Source organism: Cryptomeria japonica, chromosome 4 (assembly GCF_030272615.1).
Source record: "Cryptomeria japonica chromosome 4, Sugi_1.0, whole genome shotgun sequence".
NCBI classification, from domain to species: domain Eukaryota; kingdom Viridiplantae; phylum Streptophyta; class Pinopsida; order Cupressales; family Cupressaceae; genus Cryptomeria; species Cryptomeria japonica.
This window is the reverse complement of record NC_081408.1, coordinates 599,971,689-599,998,280: the sequence shown is the minus strand read 5'-3', so window position 1 is coordinate 599,998,280 and position 26,592 is coordinate 599,971,689. Positions and strand designations below refer to the sequence as shown.

At 37.7% G+C, this 26,592-nt stretch overlaps 1 protein-coding gene across 6 annotated transcripts in view; it reads left to right on the top strand.

Annotated features, from left to right (window-relative positions):
• Positions 1-26,592, top strand: part of LOC131061082 (FHA domain-containing protein DDL) — a 70,124-nt gene that overhangs the window by 12,032 nt on the left and 31,500 nt on the right. For all 6 annotated transcript variants that reach the window (XR_009110491.2, XM_057994587.2, XM_057994591.2 and 3 more), the window contains exon 3: positions 12,894-12,925. Coding sequence is in view for 5 of the 6 variants with exons in the window: in XM_057994587.2 (XP_057850570.1) it covers positions 12,894-12,925 (32 nt within the window). In the remaining variant the exon portion in view is untranslated. The remainder of the gene's footprint in view (positions 1-12,893; positions 12,926-26,592) is intronic.

Sequence of the window (26,592 nt, the reverse complement as noted above, 5' to 3'; positions counted from 1 at the left end):
GATTTTCTGGTTATGTTGCATTAATGTGTAATCTTATTGAGATTGAACCTTCTAGTGTAGAGGAAGCCGCAAAACAACAAGTTTGGAAAGATGCAATGGATGAGGAGTATCAATCTATTCTTAAGAACAATGTGTGGGATATTGTGCCTAGACCAAAAGGGAAGTCTGTTGTATCTTCCAAGTGGCTGTACAAGATAAAACATGTAGTTGATGGCAGCATTGGAAAGTACAAGGCTAGATTTGTGGCTCGTGGCTTCTCTCAAGAAGAGGGAATAGACTACGAAGAAACATTTGCTCCTGTTGCTCACTATATTTCCATTAGAACCATCATTGCCATTGCAGCAACTAAGGGATTGAAGTTGCATTAGATGGATGTGAATACTACTTTTCTCAATGGTGTGATTGAAGAAGTCTACATCGAGCAACCTGAGGGGTTCATGATTCATGGGAAAGTCTCATGTGTGTAGATTGAAGAAAGCCCTATATGGTCTTAAATAGGCTCCTCGGGATTGGTATGAAAGAATTGACAGATACTTAGTGGGTTTGGGTTTCTGCAAGAATGATGTTGATGCAAACCTTTACTTCAAGGTATTTGTTGGTTGAAAATTTTGTACACTTGGGGAAATATACAAAATTGTGGTTTCAACCATAGCACATGAGTAAAAACTCTCCTAATTAAGGGAAGGCTCCCCCTATCTAACTACAACTTGGAAAATAAAATGGGATGGGACAACAATCTTTCTTCTTTTTTCAAGAAAGACAATATCCTTTTCTCTTCATAGAAGAAGATAGCAATTGAACAACAACAGTAACCACTTTCAAGTGAAATAAGAGAAAGGAAATGAAGTTTCCTGAAAGCGCAAAGACTTCCTTCGGGACGGGACAGCAATATCAAGCTCAAAGACTTGACTATTGGAAGTCCTATCTACCCTTTGCTATACTAAAATTTACAACGAATAAAAGATAACAGCTCAAAGACTGGAATAATCTATTCTTTCAACACAAAGACAAGAACTAATGCAAGCTCAAAGACTTGCTGCTATTTCTTATTGAATAGTAATTTTTCCTCAAGAATAGACGCAAGCTCAAAGACTTGCTGCTCCTTCTAGAGATTTTTCTATTTTAATTAATCTTCTCTACTTGTAGCTCAAAGACTTCAAATCAGATTGGACTAAGCTCCTTTAGAAACACTTTGCATAAAAGAAATAAAAAGATTCAAACTCAAACATGTAGCTCAAAGACTCAAAACTTGAGTAATCCTTCTTTATTATTCTTCAAAACCTTCAATTCACATACATAAGCTCAAAGACTTCTTGCTGTAAATTTGGCAGAGTTTTTGCTTGCTTTCAAAAAGATATATAGATTACAATGGACTCCTCAAGCATTTATAGAAGAGGAGCCTTGAGAAAAAGGTGGGAGGATCCTAACTAACTTGAGAGATTCTCTCAACCACCAAGACTCATTCAATAACTAACTGAGACTTCATTAACTAACTAAGAGTTACTCTAACCAACTAAGACTTATTCCAACTACAGTCCTAATCGGACACAACTTGTAGTTGATTCACATGTAATTACAAAAGCGCAAGTAATGTGTAACTTGCATTTTACAAAAAATACTTTTACATGCAACTTGTCAAAACTAAAATACAACTAAAGATTACAAAAGAGAGAAAATTCAACTAAGTGTTGAAAAACACTTAAGTTGCGTTTTGTGAAGACACAAATCCTTGAAATTTCCCTATGCTCGCTTGTAGTTCCTCAGGATTCGGTTCATGGGTGTTCTTGGCAACAACCATAGTCTTCACAATAGTGTCGTGACAACGGAGGAGCGCAGAATTGTTTTTATCCAGGATAGACTGGACTTCATACAAAAAGGCTTGGTGTTTCATCAATGCTTGAATTGAAGCTGCCGAGAATTGTTCTCTCCTCCATTCATTATGAATCCTCTTTTGTAAATCAACAAGAACTTCTTCTTCTAGAATCAGCTCTCCATCCTGACTTACTATATTGCAAGAGGCCCTTTCACAATGTGAGACAATACCTCGGTAAACTTCATCCCGGAATCTCCTTGCATCACCTCCTCAATGAGGGATTTAAGAACAAGGGTCTTGTTTTCCATGAGTTCTTCAAATTCCAAGTACATGACCCTGGAAGAGATGATGGCGTGCTCCTGCAAAATACGCAGCTGTTGTTGGGGCATGGTACGCTAGATTGTCAGACTTTTCTCAACACTTTCCAGATTCTTTTTGAAAGTGTTAGAAGTCTGATCCAGTTTCTCCTCAATGGTTTCCAACTTAGACATTATTTGAAAAATGTCTTCTACTACTTGTACACATTGATCATGAAGTTGATCAACCCAGGAATCCAGTGCTTATACTTTCTGAGCAGCCCTTTCCACTCCACGAATCGATTCTTGGGAACCAGAAGAACCTATGGGGTTACTCCCTTCAGTAGCAGGTTTTGTGATTTTATGAATGGCTGCCATAAGCTGTCGGTTTTCCTCTTCTAGCTTGTCTTTCTTCGCAAGAAAATTGTCACACCTTTGCACCAGTGAAGCAACATAAAACTGAGCATCATGTTTAATGACCTCATGTGTTTGCTTGCCCAATTCTATCCTTGTAACCTTATAATCAGCAGCTGACATTTCATCAAGTGGCTTATCTGCAATAGGTTCCACAATTTCAGCTACTTTCATCTTGTTGCTATCAATAGTTACCCTAGAGATAGTCTTGGCCTTCTTAGCAACTTTGGATCTGGACTATTTGAGTTGTTGGTAGTCAAAGGCATCAGGTGAGATCTCTTGCTTTTTCCTTTTCGGGGTGAAAGAACTAAGCCATGGAGGCAAAGTCATCAACTCACTTCCAGTAGCAGCCGTAGGCAAAGGAGAAGTAGTTTCTGTTTGAATTACCGTGGTCACCCTGGGAGGAATATTTGTTTGGACAGCGACCACGGTTTGCTCAGTTACCAATGGACATGAAGATTGCCTCATGAATTCTTCAAAACCAGAAGTGGAAGTATCAATTTTTGATAACTGAATGCAAGTGGGATTATCTTCAGGAACTTTCAACACACTTTCTTGTTGTCGATCAGGAGAAGGCTCGTATGTCGAAATGGGAACTGCATTTTGAGGAGACTCATCTACGAGCAAATCAGGAGGAGAAAGAGGCGTCTCAATGGAAACTAGAGGGATGACCTCGTGAGGCGAGTCTGAAACTGGAGACTTAGGAGCATCGTTAGATTGCTGCCCCTCTTTTGGATTATCCAGATCGATCACTTGAACATGGAATCGTGATTTCTCCTTCCCATGAATAGTCGTCTCCTCAGGAGGAAGCACTACCGCACGACTAACTCGTAACTTGATCCTTGTGCCCGAAGATGAAGCACCCTCCTTGTTATCAATTTGAATCTCAGATTTCCGTCCAAGAGGCCCCGTAGGATCATCTTCTTTACCAACCTTGATTTTGATAAGTCTAACAGCATTACTTTTCAGCCATGCGTTAGTGTTGGCCAAGATAGGCTGAAATCTGTCAAGGAAGGAGACGCACTCCTTGTGTGACCATTGGATCAAAGGAAGTGGAGCTTCCTCAACCCTCCGTGAAGTGTATTCAAGATCAAGTATATGCCCGTCATCGATTATCCCTTGTGGGATATCCGCCAAGTTCAAGTCAACAATTTGCTCAACAGTGAGCCTGCAGTAATCCATCTTCAGAATTTCAGCCTCTGTGCGGAGATCTACCCAAATGTCTTCAATGCGATGAACATGCACAAAGGATTTCTTGATCTTCTCTTTCACACCTCTATAATCAAAATCAGCTCTAGGTTTGAACCTCTTAAGCTTGATTTCCTGCAATTCAGCCTCCATGGCCTTAGCCTTCACAGATGTGACAAGGGAGTATCGACCAATTTTCAATGGGTTTGTGGTAGAGATCCCCATTCCAACCTTGTGTCTAGCAGACTGAAAAGTATGAACAGCCATGATCTGTCTTCCCAACTCCATAAGAATTATCTTATCGGTTGGGTATCTTGGAAGCATGTATGGCTGACCATCATAGCATCCAATCCTCATATAAGTGAAGGTGGGAAATTGCAGGAACAAACACCCATACTTAGACTCCTTGACCCATGCCTCATCTGATACTCTTTTGTTCCTGAGATCCATGTCAAACTGACACATGAAATATCTGAAAAATGCATCTTGGACCCTTCTAAAATGCAGTCTGCTGGGTTTCAATGGCAACTGGTCATAATATTCCCAAACTGGTATAAGCGAGCGATCACCCTTAGTAGAAAGACCTGGAAAGTGTCTAAGTGATGCTGCTAAATATACCAAATAAGAATTCATGAAGAAGGTCATGGTGGTAGGAACTGCTGCAAGTTGTTCGCACAAGGCATCGCTGATGACTTCCCCCCATGAAATGTGATGTGACTGCCGTATGAACATAATGAATTGATACATCCGTGGCTCAAAGACATTGGAATGCTCAAGGCCCATCATCCTGCTGAGAAGAGTGATGGTGTCTCCTATCTCACATTTGAAATCACAACGGTACAACTTTGCCCACCTTGAGAAGGAAGGACGTGGCTCTTGGATCCACCTATTTATGTGTCGCTTGCAATCTTTTTCCCTTTTCACATAATACTCTGCTGCACTTTCTTTGGTGATTTCCATATAAACAGGTGCAGGAGGTATTCTGAAGACCACCTCGATTGTATCCGCATCAAGACGAATTATAGCTTCACCATCATCATTTTTGATGACTCTTGATTCCTTGCCAAAATGATGGGCGCATGCAAGAACAAACTCAGGTTCTAGGGCAGCCACTGGGAAGGAAGATGCATGGTGGATATGGCTGTCCAACAGCCGCTGCAAGTTGTTATCCTATGGATCTTCTACCCTGTTGATGAATTCTGCCATATCAACGTGCCCTATCTCCGTGTCCTTGATGCGATCCAAAGGAGAAGAAACCTGGGAAGGTGCAACCTCATTCTGATATTTATCATATTTGTATTTCATTTTCTTTGGAGTTGGAGATGCCGGCAAATCTGACATTGATTGTGAACTTGGAATGCTTTCTTAAAAATGCAAATGCTTCTCCAATAATGCAACAATTCTTGGAATGAAGAAGCAAAACCGGTCAACAAACCCAAACCGCAATGCCAAACCCTTTACACGTTTTTGCAAGAATGTCTAATATGGCAGCAAAATGCAAACTTGGAGGCACAAGAAGAGGTCAAATCTTCCTCAAATCCCAACGCCTTAGAATGGAAAGCAAAAACGATTCCTCTTATCAAAGATTCGTGGCATTTAAACCCTTCAAATTTGCAGCCAAAGGAATCACGTTTTTGCAAAAAACGTGGTATTCAATACATCATTAATGGATCATTAAATAGCTTGAATCTTATCCCAAACTCCACACCTAGGTGAGAGAAGGAAAAACGATTTAGGAGAATGCAGATTTGTGGAGTAAAAAACGCCCAAAATGTGGATTGAAAGAACCACGTTTTTGTTGATTTAGCTCCAAAAACCAGTAATAATAAACTCTAAATGGTGAAAAATGTGTTTGTAAATGCATGAGAATAGGATAGAATCCTAAACGCCTTGCATCTCCAGCAAATCTCCCCAAAAAATCGTTTTGACATCTTCAACAAATCCATTTTTCATGCAAATCGGGTTTTGGAAGACAAACAACAAGTTCGAATTGCCCAAAATCATGCAAATCGGGTTTTGGGGAGAAAATAACAAGTTTTATTTTCACTTTTTCCACTTACAAGCCAAAATCGGGTTTTTTTAGACAAATTGCAAGTTTTATTTTTGTCAAAAATGCACTTGCAAGGCAAAATCGGGTTTTTTGGAGCAAACTGCAAGTTTAAAATACTTGTAAAAGGGAAATAAAATCCCTACAAGAAGTTAGAAATACTTGCACATATGTAATGGGGATTTAAAATCCCTATTACATGTAAAAACCATTAAAGTAGGGTTTTTTTGACCAAACTGCAAGTTTACTTGCAGTTGAGCCAAAAAATCCCTATTTTAACTAAACATGACCAAAAAACAATAAAAAGATAAAAACAACAAAGGGGAAATTTAAAACAAATTACAAGTAACATATTTGAAATAAAAGTGCACATGTAAGTCAAAAATTCCCCTACAAAGACCAAAACAACGAATATCATTAAAACTTGCAGTTTGAAGAAAATTCTCCACCTGCAGTCGGGGTTTTAAAACTCGAAATTGAAAGAAAGGCATAGCAAACGAACCCAGAATTTGACGAAATTCGAAACGTAGTTCGAGGATGGACTGAGGATTAAGCCAGTCCAAGGATTAGTTGAAATTCTGCCCCGGGAAGCGTGCCATAGAGTAAATTTTTTCATTTTTTTACAATATTTTTTACCGTAGTGGTCCTTCATTTTTGGAAACAAAAATGAGGACAATAGTATTCAATGGTGATATGTTGATCTTGGCACTTTATGTTGATGACCTATTTGTTACCGGAGAAGATCATCTCATTGATAGATGTAAGGAGGAGTTGACTTTCGAATTCGAGATGACGGACTTAGGACTCATGCACTTCTTTCTAGGGTTGGAAGTTTGGCAGAGGTCCAATGGGATTATCCTAAGTCAAGGAAAATACACCATCAATATCTTGAAGAGATTTGGAATGACAGATTGTAAATCTATTTTCACACCAATGGAAACTAACTTGAAGAAATTGAGGGAAGCTGCAACTAGTTCAGATCTTGTGGATCGTACTATGTACAGACAATTGATTGGGTCCTTGATGTATCTAGTTAACATTAGACCAGATATTTGCTATGCAGTGAGTGCAATTAGCCAGTTCATGAGTGAACCTAGACAGATACATCTAGTTGCAGATACTTGCATGGCACAATTGGATATGGTTTGAAATACTCTTCCAGTGTGGACCTGATTCTTGAAGGATATTCTGATTTTGATTTGGCAAGAAGTGTTATTGATCGGAAGACCACCTCTGGTTGTTGTTTTAGCTTGGGATCAGCTATGATTTCCTGGTGTAGCAGGAAGTAGTCTTCAGTAGCTCTGAGCACTGCAGAGGCAGAATACGTTGCAGTATGTGTGGCAACTCGCGAATCAGTGTGGCTTCGTAAGCTCCTTGTAGGATTGTTTGGACAATCATTGGAGCCTACTACCATTCATTGTGATAACCAAAGCTGTGTGAAGCTTTCAGTCAATCCAGTATTTCATGACAGAACGAAGCATGTAGAGATTCAATACCACTATATTAGAGATATGGTATAAAGGAATGCTGTTCAGTTGAGATACATTTGTACTGAGGAACAAAGGGCTGACATTTTCACCAAGCCTCTTGCGAAAGTGAAATTTGTGCATTTTTGAGACAAGCTTGGAATTGTGGAGAATGAAGCCCTTGCTGAGAGGAAGTCTCAACATCAATGATCTTTGTGAGAGAAGTTTGAGGTGCAAGCCCTTGTCATGCATTCTTCTCTGTGAGAGAAGTTTGAGGTATCAACCCTTGTTGAGCATTCTTCTCTGTGAGAGAAGTTTGAGGTATCAGCCCTTGTTATGCATTCTTCTATGAGAGAAGTTTGAGGTATCAGCCCTTGTTGTGCATTCTTCTCTGTGAGAGAAGTTTGAGGTTTCGGCCCTTGTTCCATCCTCTGCGAGTAGGTATGGTGGATGTCATGTGAAAGGCTCCATGACTTAGCACTTGTGCTTATTAACCCTCTGGGAGTAGCCATGGTGGATGTCACTATGTGACTCAGATATTGAGAAGGATTCCTCCCTAGCTAAGAGGGAGTGTTGATGGATATCGTCGGTTAGATCCTCAAAGCCGCCTTTACCATCAAATGTGTGAAGGACCTTTTTCGGGCTTACACATTTAATCAAGTTCAATATATTGCCGATTTTCATATTGAAACGGGTTGCTAGCAAAACATAACTAATTATGACCCACCACCATGGAAGACGTGTTAGTGATTGAGACGTGTCATTTGGCATTGGATCGGTTCTTGAAGAATACGTGATGATTGAGCCGACTTTTGGAAAGGTCATGTTGCTTGGCGCCACCCATGTATGGGTTTATATAGACCCGTTCCCTCTCACTTCCAGATCATCGAATATATACAATCATTCTTCAGCAGTTCGGAATATATTTATAAGCATATCGAATAACTCTCACATCTAGCAGATCGTAGAATACATTCTCCAGCGAATTGTATATCATCCTTCACCATATCGAATAGCAGCAGTTCATATTCATTCACGACAGTTTGAGAATTTATCAAGGAAGATCAAGTTCATTGCAGATCATACATTCTATGTTGCAGATTGGATTTTCTCTATAGCAAACTGTTGTAATTCATATATAGCTTCAAGTATGAAGAAAATTTCTTGTAAAATCACTTGACATAATTGAGATAATAAAGACACATTTCGTTGCTGGGTTTTTTCACCTTCGAGAGGAAGGTTTTCCTAGGGTAAACTCTATACATTTGTGTTTGATTCGCTGTCTATCTAATCTGATCATTAAAACTTAACAGATAGAAAAGAGCATATCCTTCAGAAAGAAAGCTTGGGTCTTGTTGGATGTTTCATGAAGACCCTTCAAGAGATCCCCGATCTCTTTAGGTATTTTCTTTCTTGGAGAAGTCGATCATCTGTCACGGAAAACTTAATGAGCATGATAGCTTTTCAATTTTGCTCATCATGTTTGTCTTGGTTTGTACCTGCCGTTGCAGGATGAGAAGCCGTGCCCAAAACAATCTGATCAAGGCAATGATGCTAAAAAATGGTCAGCATGCGTTGTTTCCAGGTGTTATAGTTGCGGCTGTTGAACTTCTAATTGTGCTCCAACATGATGTTGGTCAAAGATGCCATCACGGAAATTGAGGTTGAACAAATCAACTTCGTTAAGGCACAAAAAACGAGACAAAAGAATCTGATTAAAAATCAGAACAGAATCAGTCGGCACAAATTTTGTGATGTTGACAACCTTGGCATGAAATTTGAGGCACAAATTCCAATGTGTAAATTTCGAAATTTGCTGAAGACCCACAAATTTTCTGCAAACCCTAGAGCACAAAAATATATCAGCAAAAAAAATTACTGGCACAGGTCCTGAGGTATATTACTGCAGAAAAACCGTGATTTTTCTGAAAAAAAAGAAAAATAATATGCAGAAAATAATGTCAAAAATTAGGGTAAAAGATAGCAGATGATTTTTTTTCTTTTTTATAAAAAAAATTGTTGCTGAAGCCCAGAAAATATTGAAATCTGTTTGATAAAAAACATGAAATCCGCAAAATGTATCATGCCGAAAATTGCAAATCCCTAGCCATGGGCATAGAGGTCTGCAGTCAAAAATTTCACAGGAAAATCGTGAAAAAAAAACGCATCACACAGCCCCAAAGTAGAAAGTTGCGGCCAAAAAAATTGCAGTCAAGTACCCAGAAAATCCTAGAAAATTCCTGATGCGAAAATTGTTGCCACACGCCCAGGAAATCCGTCGCCACATTGCGCGAAAAAAATGCCACCGTCAGAATAAAAATCGTAAGATTTGTAGGCCTGACCGAATTAATAGCTTAGCAGGATGCAGGATAACGTAAAAAAATCACGATGAAAATCGCGCTGCCAACGGGAAAAGCAGAAACGGGGAAAAATGCGATGTGCAGGCGATGAAAAATTAGCACCAAAAAAATTCCGCCTGGCACAAAAAAATTCGCCTATGATATGCCAAATTGCCCAGAAAAAAATCTGATATTTTTGACTAAAAAAAATCCTTTTGAATTTTTTATAGAAAAACTTTAGAATTTTTTTATTTCCATGCTTTGATTCCATGAAATACAATTAGATAATTTATTCATGAACATACAATGTATATATAGAGAATTACAAGATGGTGTTCTAAAAAGAACGAACCGTGAAACTGAAGTTAAAAAGCTAAAAAGCTTAAAAAGAAAAATAACTATAAAGCTAACTCTGTCTTCTAATAAAAGAAGCTGTAGTTAAATAAATTAATTAAACAAGCTAAAAGAATTAAATGACCATTAATAGAACAACTAAAGGTAACTTACTAAAAATAATTAATTATTCTAATAAGGGCCTGCATTATTATGTGGTTGAGATGTTGGTTTCCTTTTTTAAATAATTTTCTTGGTAGTTTCAATTATGAAGGCTATGATTCCTTCAAGCCCACACTTATCACCTTGTCTTTTGGGTGGGATAATATTCTTGAATGTTGAGTGGTTGCCATTAGATCCATGTACCCTCTAGCACTACACAAAGGAGTATTAAATTCAGGGCTTTTTAAGTTTTTATCTCTAAGGTTGGGTTATGGTATTATTTCTAGCTTCCTGACTGCTAGAGTGGCTCATATGGCTGTCTGTCCTTCCTTCATGTTGGAAGTGAGGACAAAAAAGCTAACATTTCTCCTTTGTTGATTGTCATATTTGTTGTGATCCACGAATTTTACCTTTTTGGTTGGGCATTCTAATATTGAAATGGATTGTGGGTATTTCTTCCTCTAATTGGTTGCTGCTGACAATTACATTGGCTGATCACTTTAATTTTATTCTCTGGTAGAACCTTTGAAAGGCTATTGGCAGTTACTTTTGATTAGTGGCTTTTATCTTGTGTGATGACTTACACATCCTATGCATTTATCCTATTCTTGGGCAATGCAAGGTAGGATTTTGGGAATTTATCTCCTATCCTCAGCTGTTAGGTACTAAAGGTAGCAGCTCTCTAGTAGATATTATTGCTTCATCACCAGTTGTGGATCCTAGACCAGACCTTTTCTTGTGGTGATTGCTTCTTATGAATAGGATATAGTTGTTTCTTATAAAGAATAGTAGCCACAAGCAATTCAAAGGCAAGTATTTTAATAAGACCTATCTACTAGTTAAAAAGATATTTGTAGAGGACTATTCTTGTTTTCAGTATGTAATTTTCGTATGAATTAAATGTGAAAATGAAAAGGTAATACTGTATATGTGGCTGGAATGTATGGTTGATATTTATCCTCTCAAAGAACTCTATTGATTGCTTAGGAGTATGTCTAAAAGTGCTTATGCTACAAGAAATAATTGTAGGCTTGCTCCTTGCTAAGATGCAACTCAGAGGGTTGAGGAAGATGAGTCAATATATTGACTACAAGCTGACAATGCTCATCAAGCTCATCCATGTAAATTCAATTAATGTGAGAGCGTATCTTGTTTGATCCCAAATTAAGTAGAGAACATGGAAAATCCAGATGCGGACTAAGAACCATCTCATACAATGGGAGTTATGAAATAATTTTAAGTATCAACGGGACACAATTTTTTGGGAAAAAAAGCAAATAAATATATGAAAATGCAAAAGACTTTTGAAGGCTGTTGATGGTCTTCCTCACTTATTGCTCCAATTCGAAAATGCGATTATTTGTCTTGAAATTTATCTAAAGCTTGCCGAGCCCCTCGCAAAATGTGGGAAAATAACTTGCAAATTTATGCTGAATCATAATATTCTTCTTGTTTACTGAGTTAGGCCCATTTTTAGACATGAGATAATACTTCAGTTTTCCTTGAACTTGAAATGTCTCAGATGGTAGAATGCATTACCTCAGATTCACTATCGACCTCATCTTGCAAGGTTGCTTTCTCAACAAAGCAAAGACTAATGGCACTTCACCACTAAGATGCAACTCAGAGGATTGAGGAAGAAAAGTCAAAATATTGACTACAAGCTGACAATGCTTATCAAGCTCATCCATGTCAATTCTATAAATGGAGAGGGTATCTTGTTTGACCCCAAATAAAGTAGAGAACTTGGAAAATCCTGATGCGAGGGTACCTTGTTTGACCCCAATAAAGTAGAGAACTTGGAAAATCCTGATGCGGACTAAGAACCATCTCATACAATGGGAGTTATGAAATAATTTGAACTATCAATGGGACACAATTTTTGGGAAAAAAGCAAATAAATCTATGAAAATGCAAAAGACTTTTGAAGACTGTTGATGATCTTCCTCACTTATTTCTCCAAATCGAAAAAGTCATTAGTAGTCTTGAAATTTATCTAAAGCGTGCCGACCCCCTTGCAAAATGTGGGAAAATAACTTGCAAATTTATGCTGAATCGTAATATACTTTTTTTTTTAATTTTATTTTTAATTTTTAATTTTTAATTTTGATCGGTAATGGGCTGAAGCTGATAAGGTGTACATACCCTACCCCCTTGTGGGATTTTAACTTGCAACCTCTCTTTCAAGAGCACAAGTTCTCCACCACTAGGCCAACTCAGGTTGTACTGAATTGTAATATTCTTGTTGTTACTGGATTTGGCCCATTTTAGACATGAGATAATACTTCAGTTTTCCTTGAACTTGAAATGTCTCAGATGGTAGAATGCATTTCCTCAGATTTACAATCGATGTCATCTTGCAAAGGTGGCTTTCTCAACAAAGCAAAGACTGATGGCACTTCACCACTAACAATCACTCACATTAACATATATTCAGATTACAGGCTCACATTAAGTCTTTAGACTGGGCTAAAGTATCCCAGTATGCTAGGTTCACCATAAGGCTAAGGTAGACATCCAGAACTAGTTGTGATCATGTATTTATTGAATACTTATCTATCTGTCTCCTAATTGGGATATAGATGGTATTCAGTGTTACTTCTCTTGTTGTGTTTCAACTTTCAATAACAGATATGTAATTCAATGTATAAGAAAAGGGTGAAAAAATAATAATATCTGGACCTGTTTTTCATTGTAGCCGCAGTTATTGTCTTATATATGTTCAATATAGTTTCTAACCTTTAAACTGAAGTATAATTTACTGCACAATTTTTTGCTATGTAGTATGTACACTATATGCGGACTTCTAAAATTTGACTTTTGATCTTCTTACAGGCACCTGACCGAAGGGCAAGAGAGATGCCTGAGTGAGTATAATTTTTTTTCTTTAGATCTACTTTATGTCATTTGGATTTGGTTTTGAAGAGCATAATGTGCATAGATCAATCCATTTTGGAAGAAAGTGGTTACTCTTGGAATTTTTTGGGTATTTTAATTTTAAGTACTCACTTGCTTTTATAGATACCATGCTAGAATTTTTGCAATAGTGTTGTTTATACAAAAGTATTGGAATATATTTTTATTGTTGTTATTATCGTTTATTTGAACTAATAAAAAGTTCACTCCGAAGGTACATCAATGCATTGTTTCTTGTTTGACATGCATTCTTCCTCTTGCAGAATTTGTGAACCACTATGGACGTGAATTACAGTTAATGACATTATCATAGGTGCCATTTTCCCACTAGAATCATTGTTAATATGAATTTCATTCAAGAATTGACTACTTGTACCCTACCTTACATTCTTTTCTTTTTTTTGAAAATATATCATTAAATAGAATCAGAGTTATGCATATGTAGTTGAATTTGCTTTTCCCAACTCTTGTGTTTTGTGTTGTCTCCATGATCATAGTTATGTCACCAAATTGGATTCAACCTGAAGATATGTACATGAATAAGAAAGTGATCAATAGCCATTATTAAGAGTTCCAAAGCATAAATTTTCACATCTAGTGTCGCCTTAATTGAGAAAAATAGAATTAAGATGAATAAGTCAAAATGGAAAGCTATAGGAATACAATTTTTTTTGAAGATGAGGATGTATTTAAAGCACAAGGGTATTGCAAAGGAGAGATTGTACCTAGATAAGGAGATTTTTAATGAGTAAGAAAATGGGAGTTCCTACTTTCATGCATGACTAGTCATCTGACTGGAGGTTGGACAGCTGGCAAAAAACATTATGTTGTCTAATTATTGTTGAGACATTCATCTCCCACAACTATGTATAGTTGAATCCATTCCCAACGAGGCATTGGAAAGGAAACATTTTACTTAGATAAGTAGATTTATAAGGGACAAAGGAAAAGTCAAACACTATACATGAACACTGCAAAGGAGAGATTCCTCTTACACTAGCAGAATTGAGAAGAGATTCTATTTACATAAAAGACTTATTAAAGTTGAAGAAACATTTAGATGTGGTGCATGAGCATTTCAAATAAGAGATTCTACTTGTATGACAAAGCACAATTATAGTCATTTCTATGAATGACCAACAAAGATCAATGGGACTAGAGAGTGCAATCAATTGCAATAGTAAGTGCATGGGTAATCAAACCAAGAGAGCTAAAAAAGAAATTACATGCTAAAGAGATTATTGTTCATGAACAAATCATATTTATGTCCACAATTGATCGAAGAATAATTATATGGATCGAGAGGGCAACTAGTTGCATTTAATTAGAAGGGCAAAAGGAACTTGTGGAGTTGAGAAAGTAAGCAAATATGAAAACAATGTAAATGTAAATTGTAGTGCCATGCCCTTAACCCAATAGTGTATGTTGTGTTATGAGTACTTGGCTTGTGGCTACCTTAACTCTCAAACAAGCTATATAACCATTATTATAATCATATATTGGTAGTAAGGCCATCCTATGGGTTATAGTTAAGTATTTAAGTTGGCCTGGGTAGCAGTTAAGGCATAATTAGGTATATATAGGAGCTAGTGGATAATTATTATCGGCATGTTGAGTATTGTATTTTTATCAAAGAATATTTTAGGTAAATCCTCCTCAAAGTGGATTAGGAGGTTGTCCTCTCGATGTGTCATATCATTGTCAAGTATTCGCAGCATATTTCTTATTGCATTTTTCTATTTTACAAATTTTTTTTGTTACAAGTGGTATTAAAGTATTATCTTGGAATCATGAAGAAAAGACAAATTTAAAAGATTTTGGAGGTCATTTTGGGAAGCTCAACTCTTTGATTTTAGCAAATTTTTTCTTTTGTTTTAAAAGCTTATTGAAGATTGTATTGAAGATATAACATTATAAATTTGAAGGAAATAGGAGTAGAATTCAAGGAGTTATTGCAGAATCAGGGTTTCCATCAATTTCACTCCTAAGGCTGCAATTCAATGAATCTTTTCTTGATTTTTGGAGGGTTGATGTAAGTCCCCTTCCTAACATGTTTAGTAGGGTGGATTAGCTTATTCAGTTGGGTTCCCTTGGGCTGATGAGTTAGGGTTAGGTTGGAGGCAGTTAATCCAGCGAGATATCACTATTAGATGTTTATTTGGGCTTCGACAGTTATGTTGTGCGTAATGACCTTTTTTGGAGTGATTTTGGACAAGTTTCTCCATACCATTTTTGTATGTCAGTTTTAGGCACCAACTGAGCCAGTTGATAGCATTTCTAGTTTTAGACGTTAGTGGAAGCAATGGATATCATCGGCTCGATATTTGGTGTAGTTTGTTAATTTTATTTTAAATAACTATAAGTTAATATTTTATGAAGTTAAATTAATATTTAACTTTATTGTTATTTAGGATATTTTAAAATAAAGACTAAATGGGCGCCAAGATTAAAGTGCAATGCAAATAGTTAATAAAGGGGTCTTTTGGAGACTTAAATCCACTTTATGAAGTCTTTGATTTTATTTTAATATTTTAAAAAGGCTATTTGGGAGAGGCTGACCTCTTATGGGAAAATATAAAAGAGAAAGTTGGAGCTCATATCTCTTATTTAGAATTTGGTATTTTGGATATTGGTATTTCCCTTGGAGGAGATTGTTCTTCTTGGGCTTGTGAGGTGAAACCCCTTGCAAGCGACATTTTCACATTATTGAAAGATATAATTTGGAGAATATTTTTGTAATTTCACTCTTATATCATAGCTGGGTATTTTTGGAGTTTGATACCTTCTTCAATTCTCAAAGCCTCAGAGAGTTGGATAATATTCATTGTGGCTGATAAGGAGATTTGCATAGGTTATTGTTGTTGATGTTATAGCTTAGGGAGATATCCTTCTCTCAAATTCGAAAGAATAAATAGTTAAATAATTCCAAGGCAAGTTGGACTTGCTATCTAATTATTATTATTTTATATTTATAAGGCCGACCCAAGATGAAAAGTCACCTTGGTTCTTGAATGAGGCCTACCCTTGTGAAGAGTCGCCTTGCTTGTGAAGAGGCACCTTACTTTGTATATATAGAAGATGATGATCATTTAATCAATCAATCAATTTTCATTCTCAAGATAATTCACACCTATCAAGGAGTTCACAAATCTACAACAGATTATCGTTTTGCTTAGAGCAGATTGACATCAAGGAGAATTCATTGTAACTGTGCATTCGCATCTAGGAATAGGTGCCGTGTTTCATTATTTCAGATCGGCCTAGAGTTTGGCCCAGGTTGTAAGCAGATTTCTGCTCTTTCATTCAATATATAAGAGATATATTCTTGGCTGGGTTTTTTCTCCCTCGAGGAGGGTTTTTGGTGTAGGAGCATTGACTTAACATCATTTTGGTTTGAGTGTGTCGTAGTAGTTTTAGGGTTTTGATTTTAGTTTGAATAAAGGTCCATGGTGACCGTTTTGTATTTCTTCAATAATGTTTCTTGTAGGGTCTGTTTTGGAATACAAAGATGCTCTGTCGATTGTAATTGGAACACCAACAGTCATGGTATGATTGTTGGTGTCCAGAATCTGAAGTTCTTTTTATATATGCTTCGAAATCTATGAAGCAGGGGTTGTTGTTAATGGTTACATTTTTCACTATTGAAAGGTTGGAAGGGAGAACGAATAAAGTCTTTTCATTTTCTGCTGCTCATCACGGGTGTTTTCTCTTCTTATTTGCTCCACCTGTAGGGTCTCATTCTGTAGGAATATTTCATGTTCTGTTAATATTGTTATGCATTGATCTGTTCTGCATTCTTCTGCAGTTCGGTGGTAAGGAAGATAAGAGTCCCTATCATTTCTGCGACATGAAGTGCTGAACCCGAGTGGTCTGTGAGGTTGAGAGTCCAAGATGTGAATGATCACCATTCTACCTTGCTGTAAGATAGATTAGGTGGAATGGGAAATGTTAGGGTAGTTTTAATGGTAGAGGTAGGTTCTGTAGTAGAGGATGGAGAGGGGTTTGTCTCTCTTCAAAACTGAACCTAGCACCTTCATGTGCCAGGTAAGGAAGATTACTGATGTCTGTTAGACAGAAGACCCTATGAGAAAGGTTAGGTGAATGGTGAGAGAGAGAGTTAGTTTCCACCTTATGTTGCATCAGTTTTCCTAGGATATATGCTGTGTTCTATTTTTCATGTGTTGTTGTATTTCTATGTTTCTGCTTATTGTAAATCTGATCTTAAAACTAACATGGTATCAGAGAGGGTTTAAGACAAGACCTGATCAGATTTGTGTAAGCAATAAAAGTCGGCATCCTTGGAGATATTCGCAAATATTCAAAGGGAACCGACTAAAGAGTTTATTCCGAAGGTTCCTGTGGAATGTGGCATATGTTTAAAGTCAGTCAATTATTGGAATTAAGCATAAATTAAAGAATCGAAGATTTTTTTATTCTGGAGTTGCTGTGTAACTCAGGGAAATGTCCAGAATCAGGAAGTAATCAAATTTGCCGATGTCTTGAAGAATCATAGTTGAGAACCTTTTGAATAAGCGCTTCATGTTGAGGCAAATTTCTTGGAGTCAAAGAGATGGGCTACATGAACTGACGCAAGAGTAATCTTGGCATAGTCTAGCCTTCGCATAAGTTGTAACTGCCACTACATTAGCTTTGGGATGAAGTTAAGCATTATTGCTAGACACATGGTATGGTGCGGGAGTTACTGGAGACTTGTTGAGATCGTGCATTTCCAGGGGCGTGTACCATTAATATCGGAAAAAGAATGCAGGAGAGACAGAGCACGGTTTGGTTTGGGTGTTGGGCATGTCAATATTGAGACCTCGGGAAGGATATAGACCAACGACATTAATATAAATGTTGGGATGTCAATGATAATCTATCTTCTGCAACGACTCTTGTTGACTTTATAGAGACGAAAACCTCTGTAAATTAGCAACAAGATGTGGGACGAAGAAGGAAGGAACGGTTGAGTGATTTAGCGTGGCGTCCTGTGGTCGAGCCTTAGGCTTTGGCTACATCCTCAACACTACCTACCTTCGTGAGATTAACTGACTTCCTTGGGAGCGAGCAAGTATTTGCAGACACCATCTCAATTGTTCTAGACATTCTTGTCGTTTGTAGGTTTCTATTTGTCCGCAATCCATAAGGCAATGATTTGTGCTGGCTGCTCACAACAACTCAAATATCACTAATCTCTGCGCAGGTATACATGGTCGTGTATGCATTTTGGATGGTCACTTCGCACCAGGACAACTAGTGGGATTTGATCGCTATTGGCTCTCATTGATTCGACACTAGCTGTATGTTGCACATCCCATAAAAGCATTCAATATTGGAGACAGAGTACCGCTCGATGAATGAGTAGCAGTGATTCCTAAAGGCATAGTGGATAAAGCAAGAGTTGTTGTTGTTGGCGTTACACAATATGCAGAGTCCAAAATATTAATCATCACCTTCTAGCAATGCAGAGTTTTGTAATATGGATAAGTGCAAGGGCAAAGTAGCCTAAACTACTGACATCAAAGTTGCAGTAGCGAGCATTGTGTAATGGTTGTGCAAGAAGATCAACCATGTTAAAGCCAAGAAAACATATCCTTCAGAGAGGCTGCTGTGGAGGGCATTGTGGGCTTTAGCTAGGGGCGAGATGAAGACGCCGACCGCTTGGTATGCCTGAGAATAGGATAGTGAGGATTCACACCTGGATTTGGTTGAAGAAGATACTCGATGCTTTTGCACCAATTGGGCTAGGTTATGGCAACATCACAGAAAGGGCTTTAAAAAATTGAAAGGAAGAAGAAAGCTAAAACCGAGCAGAGAAAACGTGAAGAAGAAATGGTAGTGGTCTGTGCATGGTGCTTGAATTTGAAGGACCAGAAGGTTGAGAACTTGCTGCTTGAATTTGACTTTGAATTTGCTATGGGCAGTCGATTGCTGAAATCTAGAGGCGTTGGGTGGACTATTGTGGTCATGGTTATCGATACCGTGGATTTTGATGATTCATTCCCTTGACGAGCTGCGAAGATGTTGAAGAGGACTTTGACTGGTTTCGATGGTGAAGAGGCCTGGCTTACTTGCGGCGGTCCTGACGGTCTTGAGTGTGGCCTCGGGGAGTGCGAGGGCGACGACTTTGATATGGATATGAAGACAGACATGGAAGGGCAAATTGTTCTTGCAGAGGACAAGAAATACTAGCCCACTACGGAAGAAGTGTATGGCCAAGGCGTGGAAACCCTGGTGATGGACGGGGATGCGCAACCATAGGAGCAGCCCATCGTCAAGCCCGTCAGAAACATTAAGTTCGAGGTGGGCGTGAAGGACTCCTCAACTTACGTCTCCACTGATTTCTTGCTTGGCTTAATGTTGAACCCCATGCTGGTGAGAAATGTTGCTCTAGTGGGACACATCTAGCACGGCAAGACCATGTTCATGGTCATGCTAGTCGAGCAGACCCATCACATTTCTAGTTTTGATGTTCACAACGAGAAGCGTATGAGGTACACCGACACTCATATTGATCAGCAGGAGTGCCAAATTTCTATCAAGGCGGTTCCCATATCACTTGTTTTGGAGGACACTAACGCCAAATTCTACCTCTGCAATGTCATGGATTCCCCTGGCCATGTTAATTTTTTCGACGAGATGACAACCGCTCTTGCAGTTGTTGATGGCGCTGTGCTAGTTATCAATGCTGCGGAGGGTGTCATGGACAGATCGGGGGGCAAAAAGATGACGAGAGATTGCATAAGGAATTCTAGGGAGAAAGAGATTGTTGTATCTCGTGAGGAAGTCACACATGCTGAAGAAATGTATGGAGACATAGCTTGTAGCCATGGCACTGAGTTGAGTCATCTTTCGAAGAGGAAGAACATATACAGATTGCAATCAGTTTCTTCGAAGAGGAGGAAATAATATTCAGAGGGAGTCTATCAAACCATCAAGAGGCAACCTTGGACGAGGAGGTTAGAAGGTTGATGCAGGTACGTGGAGCTCCAAAGGGAGTCACATCATCATGAAAATTTGTGTTAATGCATTTTTCTTTGAGATGGAGAAATTTGAGGTGAAAGCCCTTGGCAATCTTTGGGATGGAGATGTGGTCCTTTCCACCCTCTGGGAGTAGCCATGGTGGATGTCATGTTGAGAGACTCCATGACAACATCACGTTGAGAGACTCCGTGATGAACTCTTTGTACTTGTGTTTTTTCCACACATGGCAGTAGCCATGGTGGATGTCATGTTGAGAGACTCCATGACGACACGAGTACAAATTACAAAACACAAGTAAGCAAAATTAGGGTTTTTATCAAATCTGTCCCCAAGGCTACAAATTAGTGAAATTATTGGAGTTTTTTAATTTGGGAAGTGAGATCATCACAACAAGACGTGGGAAAAAGGAGGAGAGGAAGCAGAAGAAAAAGAAAAATTAGATGAAGAAGTAGAAGATCAAGATGAAGAAAATGAAGATGAAGCATCCACAATTAATTAGCATTGAGGTCAACTCTTTTATAATGAGGGTGGAACGCTATACCCCTAACTATATAGTGTTTGTTGGGATATGAGTAGTTGGTTTGTGGCTAACTTAACTCTTAAATAGGTTATATAATCATTATAATAATCTTATATTGATAGTTAGGTCATCTTAGGGGTTACTAAGTATCTAAGTTAACTTGGGTGGCAGCCAATGCATAATTAGGTATATATAGGAGCTACTGGATAGTTATTATCATCGTGTTGAGAATTGTGTTCTTATTGACAAATATTGGAAGTATCCCCCTCAAAGTAGAATAGGAGGTTGCCTTTTTGATGTGGAATATTGTGTTCTATTTTTTTTGTGGTATGTTGCACATGTTAGTTGTTAATGATTTTATGTCATGTTTGATACATTATTTCAAGAAGTCCTTTAAAAAGCTGTTGAATTTCTATAATATATCATACCTTTTTTTATATCTATATTCAATATAAATATTTGTGCAACTTTTGTTTTCTCAAACAAATCATTTTAAGCCACTCTTACTCTTAAGAATAGCGTTGGCAACATTTTGGACATTTTATTGCTTTTTAGTTTATTATTATATGCTCTACATGCATTATTAACGTAATAGTTTTAAGATCATTTTGGGAACGTATCACTATTGTTTTTTCAACCAAAAAGGTTTTGTGAGAATATCCCATAAATTTAATATCTCAAAAAGGGCTAATGGTGATTATTAGGGACCAACTAATTAAATTTTTTATCAAAACAAAGGTCCATGACTGAATTTTTATCATTATTGACAACCGAAAGGTGTGAGTTAGTGCTATCCTTGTCTTAGACCACTATAAAATTATAAATGTCTTTTCTATCTCCTCTTTGTGTGCCAAAATTTGGCCTTGCATGACAATTTTTAAAGGACCTTTTGATTTTCTCTCTTTTTTTGTCCTCCAAGGTTTAGTAGAGAATCAAGACGCTGGGCCAAACACTATTGTGTGTGAAGTAACTATGTTTGAGAGATGCTAAAATGCTGTTGGAGCTTGTGCTTCTGTACACGTGGGCATCATTTTCCTATTTAATAGTGCAAACCTGAGAATCTATTTTCAAATTGGATTGCCCTCTCAAGTCTATTATCATTTGTTATTCTTGGAATTGAATTGGGAAAAAACTGAGTGTTACATTTATTGTTGGTGTTATTGCTGTATCAATTTTTGACGAGGAGTATATATAATGTTCAAACTTTATTCCAATCCTTCCAGCATTCACAAAACTAATAAATATAGAGTAGGGGTTAATTAATAGTGTTCCTTGGGGATGCATCATGAATTTTGTCAACGAGAACACATGTTGAGGATGGATTGTTGTGCTCATTTTTATTGGGATGTAGTCCTCTTTTCCCATTCTGTGGAAGTATTGCAAAGATGAGAGATGCTCTTGGCTGCTTGGATGGCTCCTTCAGCTATTAATTATTGTTAGTAAAACTAATGGTATGATATCAAAAACTTCAACGATTAATTACTTTTGGTAAAAATAATGATATGATCTCAAATGCTTCTATAGATATTATCTCTCGAGGATTTTCTCTTCCCAGAAATTTCTAATGTATACTGATGTACTCTTGAGCCCCATTGACCTATTTTTGTTCTCTTTGGATATTAATATAATTTCTTTCTTTCTTTCAAGTTTAATATTTTGTATAAATGTGAGGTAATAGATTTCACAACATATGGCTTCTTTGGGGTTGAGTTTACAAATCTTGTCTCTTAAAGTTGCTGCTTCTTAATTGTGATTTTCTTGAGGCATAGTTGAACTACTCGCCAAAGCCAAAAACTCACCAAGGCCCCCAAAAAAAACCTGGCAAAAACTTGGTGAAAACTCAGCAAAAACTTGGCAAAAAACTCGAATTACTTAAATTTAATTAGAAATGCATTTGTTTTGCAAAATTCATTGAGGAGATGCATCCAATGAGTCAATAAATGAGTACACAAAAGAAACAAGCTGAGTCTAGATATATTTAATTGATTTAAATGCAAAGTGGGTACAAAATCGCATCCTCATGAGGAATGCTGATGGCTGGAAGCAAAATAGTAAATAGTTTTTCCTAAACTAAAAGCAAATACATCAATACAATTACATCCTCCTCTTCCTAGATCTAGTAAAAACTAGGGGAGAGGTAGAACTAGAGGGTTTCTAGATGTCTACTATGGATGTACCTCCTCGCCACGTATAACTGGTTGTGGCTCGACCTCCATTGTGGTTGTAGCTCTGCCTCTAGCTGCTCTTGGCACTGGCAATGACTCATCATCATCCTCATCCTCCTCAATGTCATCCAATGTGAATCCAAATCTGTCCCCCTCCTCCTCCATAGCCTACCTCTCTAAGTCATAGATGTCATCCTCGGTAAACAATGGAGGCTTCTCTTGCAATGTCCAATCACTGTAAGGATCTATATCATCCAAACCAATTGGACCTGCTGGTGTTTCCTCTACCTTTCTTATGTGCAACCGAAGATTATATTGCACAAAGACAAGGTCATTGAGGCGTTTTTGAGCTAACTTGCTCCTCTTCTTCATGTGGATGGCCTTGAACAAGCTCCAATTGTGCTCACAATTGGATAAACTAGAAGGCTGACATAAGATTCTTAGGGCAATTTTTTTGAGATTTGGGGTATTTCCACCTCAACTTTGCCACCAAGCATCTGCAAAATAAAATAGTGAAAACATATTTTATCAAATTATCAATTACTTTAGACTCCAAATATTATACTTGGGGTTTGAGTGGTTCTTCCTCTCTTTTTTATTTTTGAAGAGAATAGCTTACCTCTTGCTTCCTCGTAATTTTGGAGTTCGCCACAATGAGGTCTCTCACCTCAACCTCAGGTATCTTCCTTTGAATGCATGTAGTGAGGTCCTCAATGACCTCTCCATCGGGATATGAATAAGAATCCTTGAACTTAAAACAAGGGTTCAGGTAGTACTTGTTGTGACGTTTTCACACATCGCCCCATTGCAAATGGGGACTCCCACTTTTTTTTGCTTTCTAGGTTAGTTGTTGGGTCTTTATCTATTAGTCTTTCACTTGTAAGAGTTATAGTTGGTCAAGAGTTGATCAAGTCAGGGCTCTCTCTCTTTGAGATGAAGTGAGGTCAGCTAGTTTTCAAGGTTTAGGAAGTGAATGATTCACGATAATCACCATCTTTTGCTTGCAAAATCAGAGTTGTAATGCAAATTTGGCTAAGGTAAGTTGCTTTTGTAGGGTAAATATTCTAAGTTTGCATTTTGGAGGACAGCCATTGATCCCCCAAAAGTGCGACATAAGCTCCTAGGCTCAGTTATTGACACCTTGAAAGTGCGACTTAAGCACTTTAGGCATTTCCTTGCCCTAGTCTTGCACAACATTGCTTTCGATTAGAGATCATCATTGTTTGACAAAGACGTTGCTAGGATCAAGCAATATCAAGGAGGAGATCGACTACTTTAAGTATGTGATCAAATCCATGAATTGAAGGTTTTTGGGCGACTTCCTTTGCCCTCTCCAATCAGTGACTTAAGGATTTTCATTGTCCTTGCTGATCAAGATCAATATGGTGAACAATTCAACCTCCAATTAAGCTCCCAAGGGGCATATTGGATTGCATTTTCATTGCCACACCCAAATTCGTGAATTAGAAATTTTTCTCCTTTGCTGAACGAGATCAGCAACCTGGGCGGTTGCATTCCAAATCAGTGAAAAGGCACTTCCTTTGAGGGTCTAAATGTGCGACATAAGCATTAAGTTACTTCCTTTGATCCCCTAGAAGTACGACATAAGGATTGCACTACTTCCTTTGCTAGGTGAAAAGTTTGACTTAAGAAATAAAGTGATTCCTTGAAAGTGTGACTTAAGGAATCAAGGTATTTCCTTTGATGGGTCAAATTTGTGACTTAAGGTTTTAATTACGTCCTTTGCCCCTCAGGAAGTGCAGCATAAGGATAAGCGCCTGTCATTGATGCCCAGGATCAGCGACTTAAGCAAATAATTTTTACATGGGCCCCACGATTTGAGGAGAAACGTTTTATTTGAATTTGAATTTAGTGATTCAAGCCAGCCCTAGAGTTTTTTATTGCAGATCATTTAAAGATGTCGACCTTGTGATGAACTACCACGCCCTTTCAAGCAACTATAATAAAAAGTTTGATTATTTCATTTGATCAAACTAAAACAATTTTCATTGAAGGCAGCGATTCCTTGTATGATACAACAAATTCATCCCTTGAGCAAAGGCGAAGTCATTGGAAGAACCAAAATCGATCATCTTCTAGAACGAATTTGTCTCAAAGCATAGCAATTCTAATTCAAGGCATGAAACTTGATCATCAACCACAGCGAGCTGACTTCTTGTAACAGCGATTTTCATCATCAGGGACAGCGACATTGTTCCTCCAAACATCGACAAGTTGATGTTTGAGACAAGCACATTTAACCATTTTCTCTAAGAAATCAAACCTTGTTCAATGCTGGTGTACCTTATTGCTTATCATTTTTTGATCAAAGAAGGCTTTAGTTCAAGAAATTATACATATCTGAGACCTTGCGTTTCCAGACCTATCATTTCCAGATTGTAGAGAGAGTTTTATGGAGCAATTGGTACTGACATCAAGTGAATGCTATCCTAATCAGCTTCAGGTTTCATCTTTCTTCCAAGGTTTAAAGTGTTTCTTTATCTTTTCCAGGTTTGATGCAAGCAATCATAAAACATAAAGGAAGAGCTTCACCACTTGAATGTGATTTAAGATATACAAGGGATCAGCTCACGGTGATTCAAGGAAGTGGATACAAGAGGGCAACGATGTGAAGATAGACAACATTCATAGTTCAAGGTACTAGAGACCTCAACATGAAGATCTACATTCGAAGGCGATATCAAAATGGAGCAAATCAAGGTTCAGGTTGCACATTCGTCAATCAAGCACATCAAGGCATCCACATTGATGGATATGAGAGAATGATGTCACACCATGGATGTGTCAAAAGGGAAAACCATACAAGGCAAAGAGTAGCAATCAACATCAAGCACTAAAGGAGAGAATTTTTTTTCACAATCTTGAATTTCCTTTGGAAATCTAGGAATCATTACCAATATAGCCAGATGAGAGCTCCAAGGCGGAGATGATCAAGACAGGAGATAGTTTCAGAAGAGTTAATCAAAGTTAGAGGATTGATTTGAGCAAAGTCATCATCACATCAGGCGCTTGGAAATGTTGAGTATCAAGAGATATGCCTCATTCATTCACACTTGTGATGAGTTACAAAGATCAAGCAAGAGAAGGTGGCACCTAGTCATTACTTATCTAATCACATCATTTCAAGCTAAGGTGTCCAGATTCAATGTAACTAACTCATTCAATAAAGAAGATAACTACAACATGTGGGTGCAAAGTCCAATGCACCTATCGTCGTCATCCATCAAATGTAAATTTATCATTGGTCAAGCATTAAATGCTTTTCAATGGGTGCAACAAACCCTATTAGGGTTTCTATCTTTTGGTCTTGGCCATTGATTGTGAATCAATTTGAGCCACTCAATCGTAATGAGAGCACCATATAAGCCTCCTCTTCTTCATTTGTAAAGGTTCATAGACAATAGTTCAAGAATAGATAGCAAATGGATAATAGTTAGAATAGGAAGGGAAGACAAAGATTGTTGCCAAGATAGTGTTGTAAGAAACATGCAAACTTCTTTGAAGATATGGTTAACTCTATATGTTGATTCAACAATTTGCATGGTCTCTACTTCTCATTTATTTTCATGTCTTTTAGATGAATGGAAGAATTTTGTGTATGATTAATGGTGAAATTCCTATATCTATGCTACTAACACCTTGTTGATGGTAAAGTGCCTTGCGTAGTCAATTGGATCTGTCTTAGCCAAGCTTAACTTCAATTATCGCTTCTTCATTGATATGCATCAACTTGGTGGTGTCTATGCTTGTGGTGGCGACTTGAAAACAATAAAGCTATCCTTAGAAGATCGCACTAGCCTTGTGGAGATGTTCGTTGCATGTCAAAGCAAGACTTAGTTGAATTTCATCAAAGATTGTCCATTGCTCTTACATTCGTAGGATTAGAATAGATTTCTCTCAACCCCTATACTTTTTCCTTTTTTTTTCA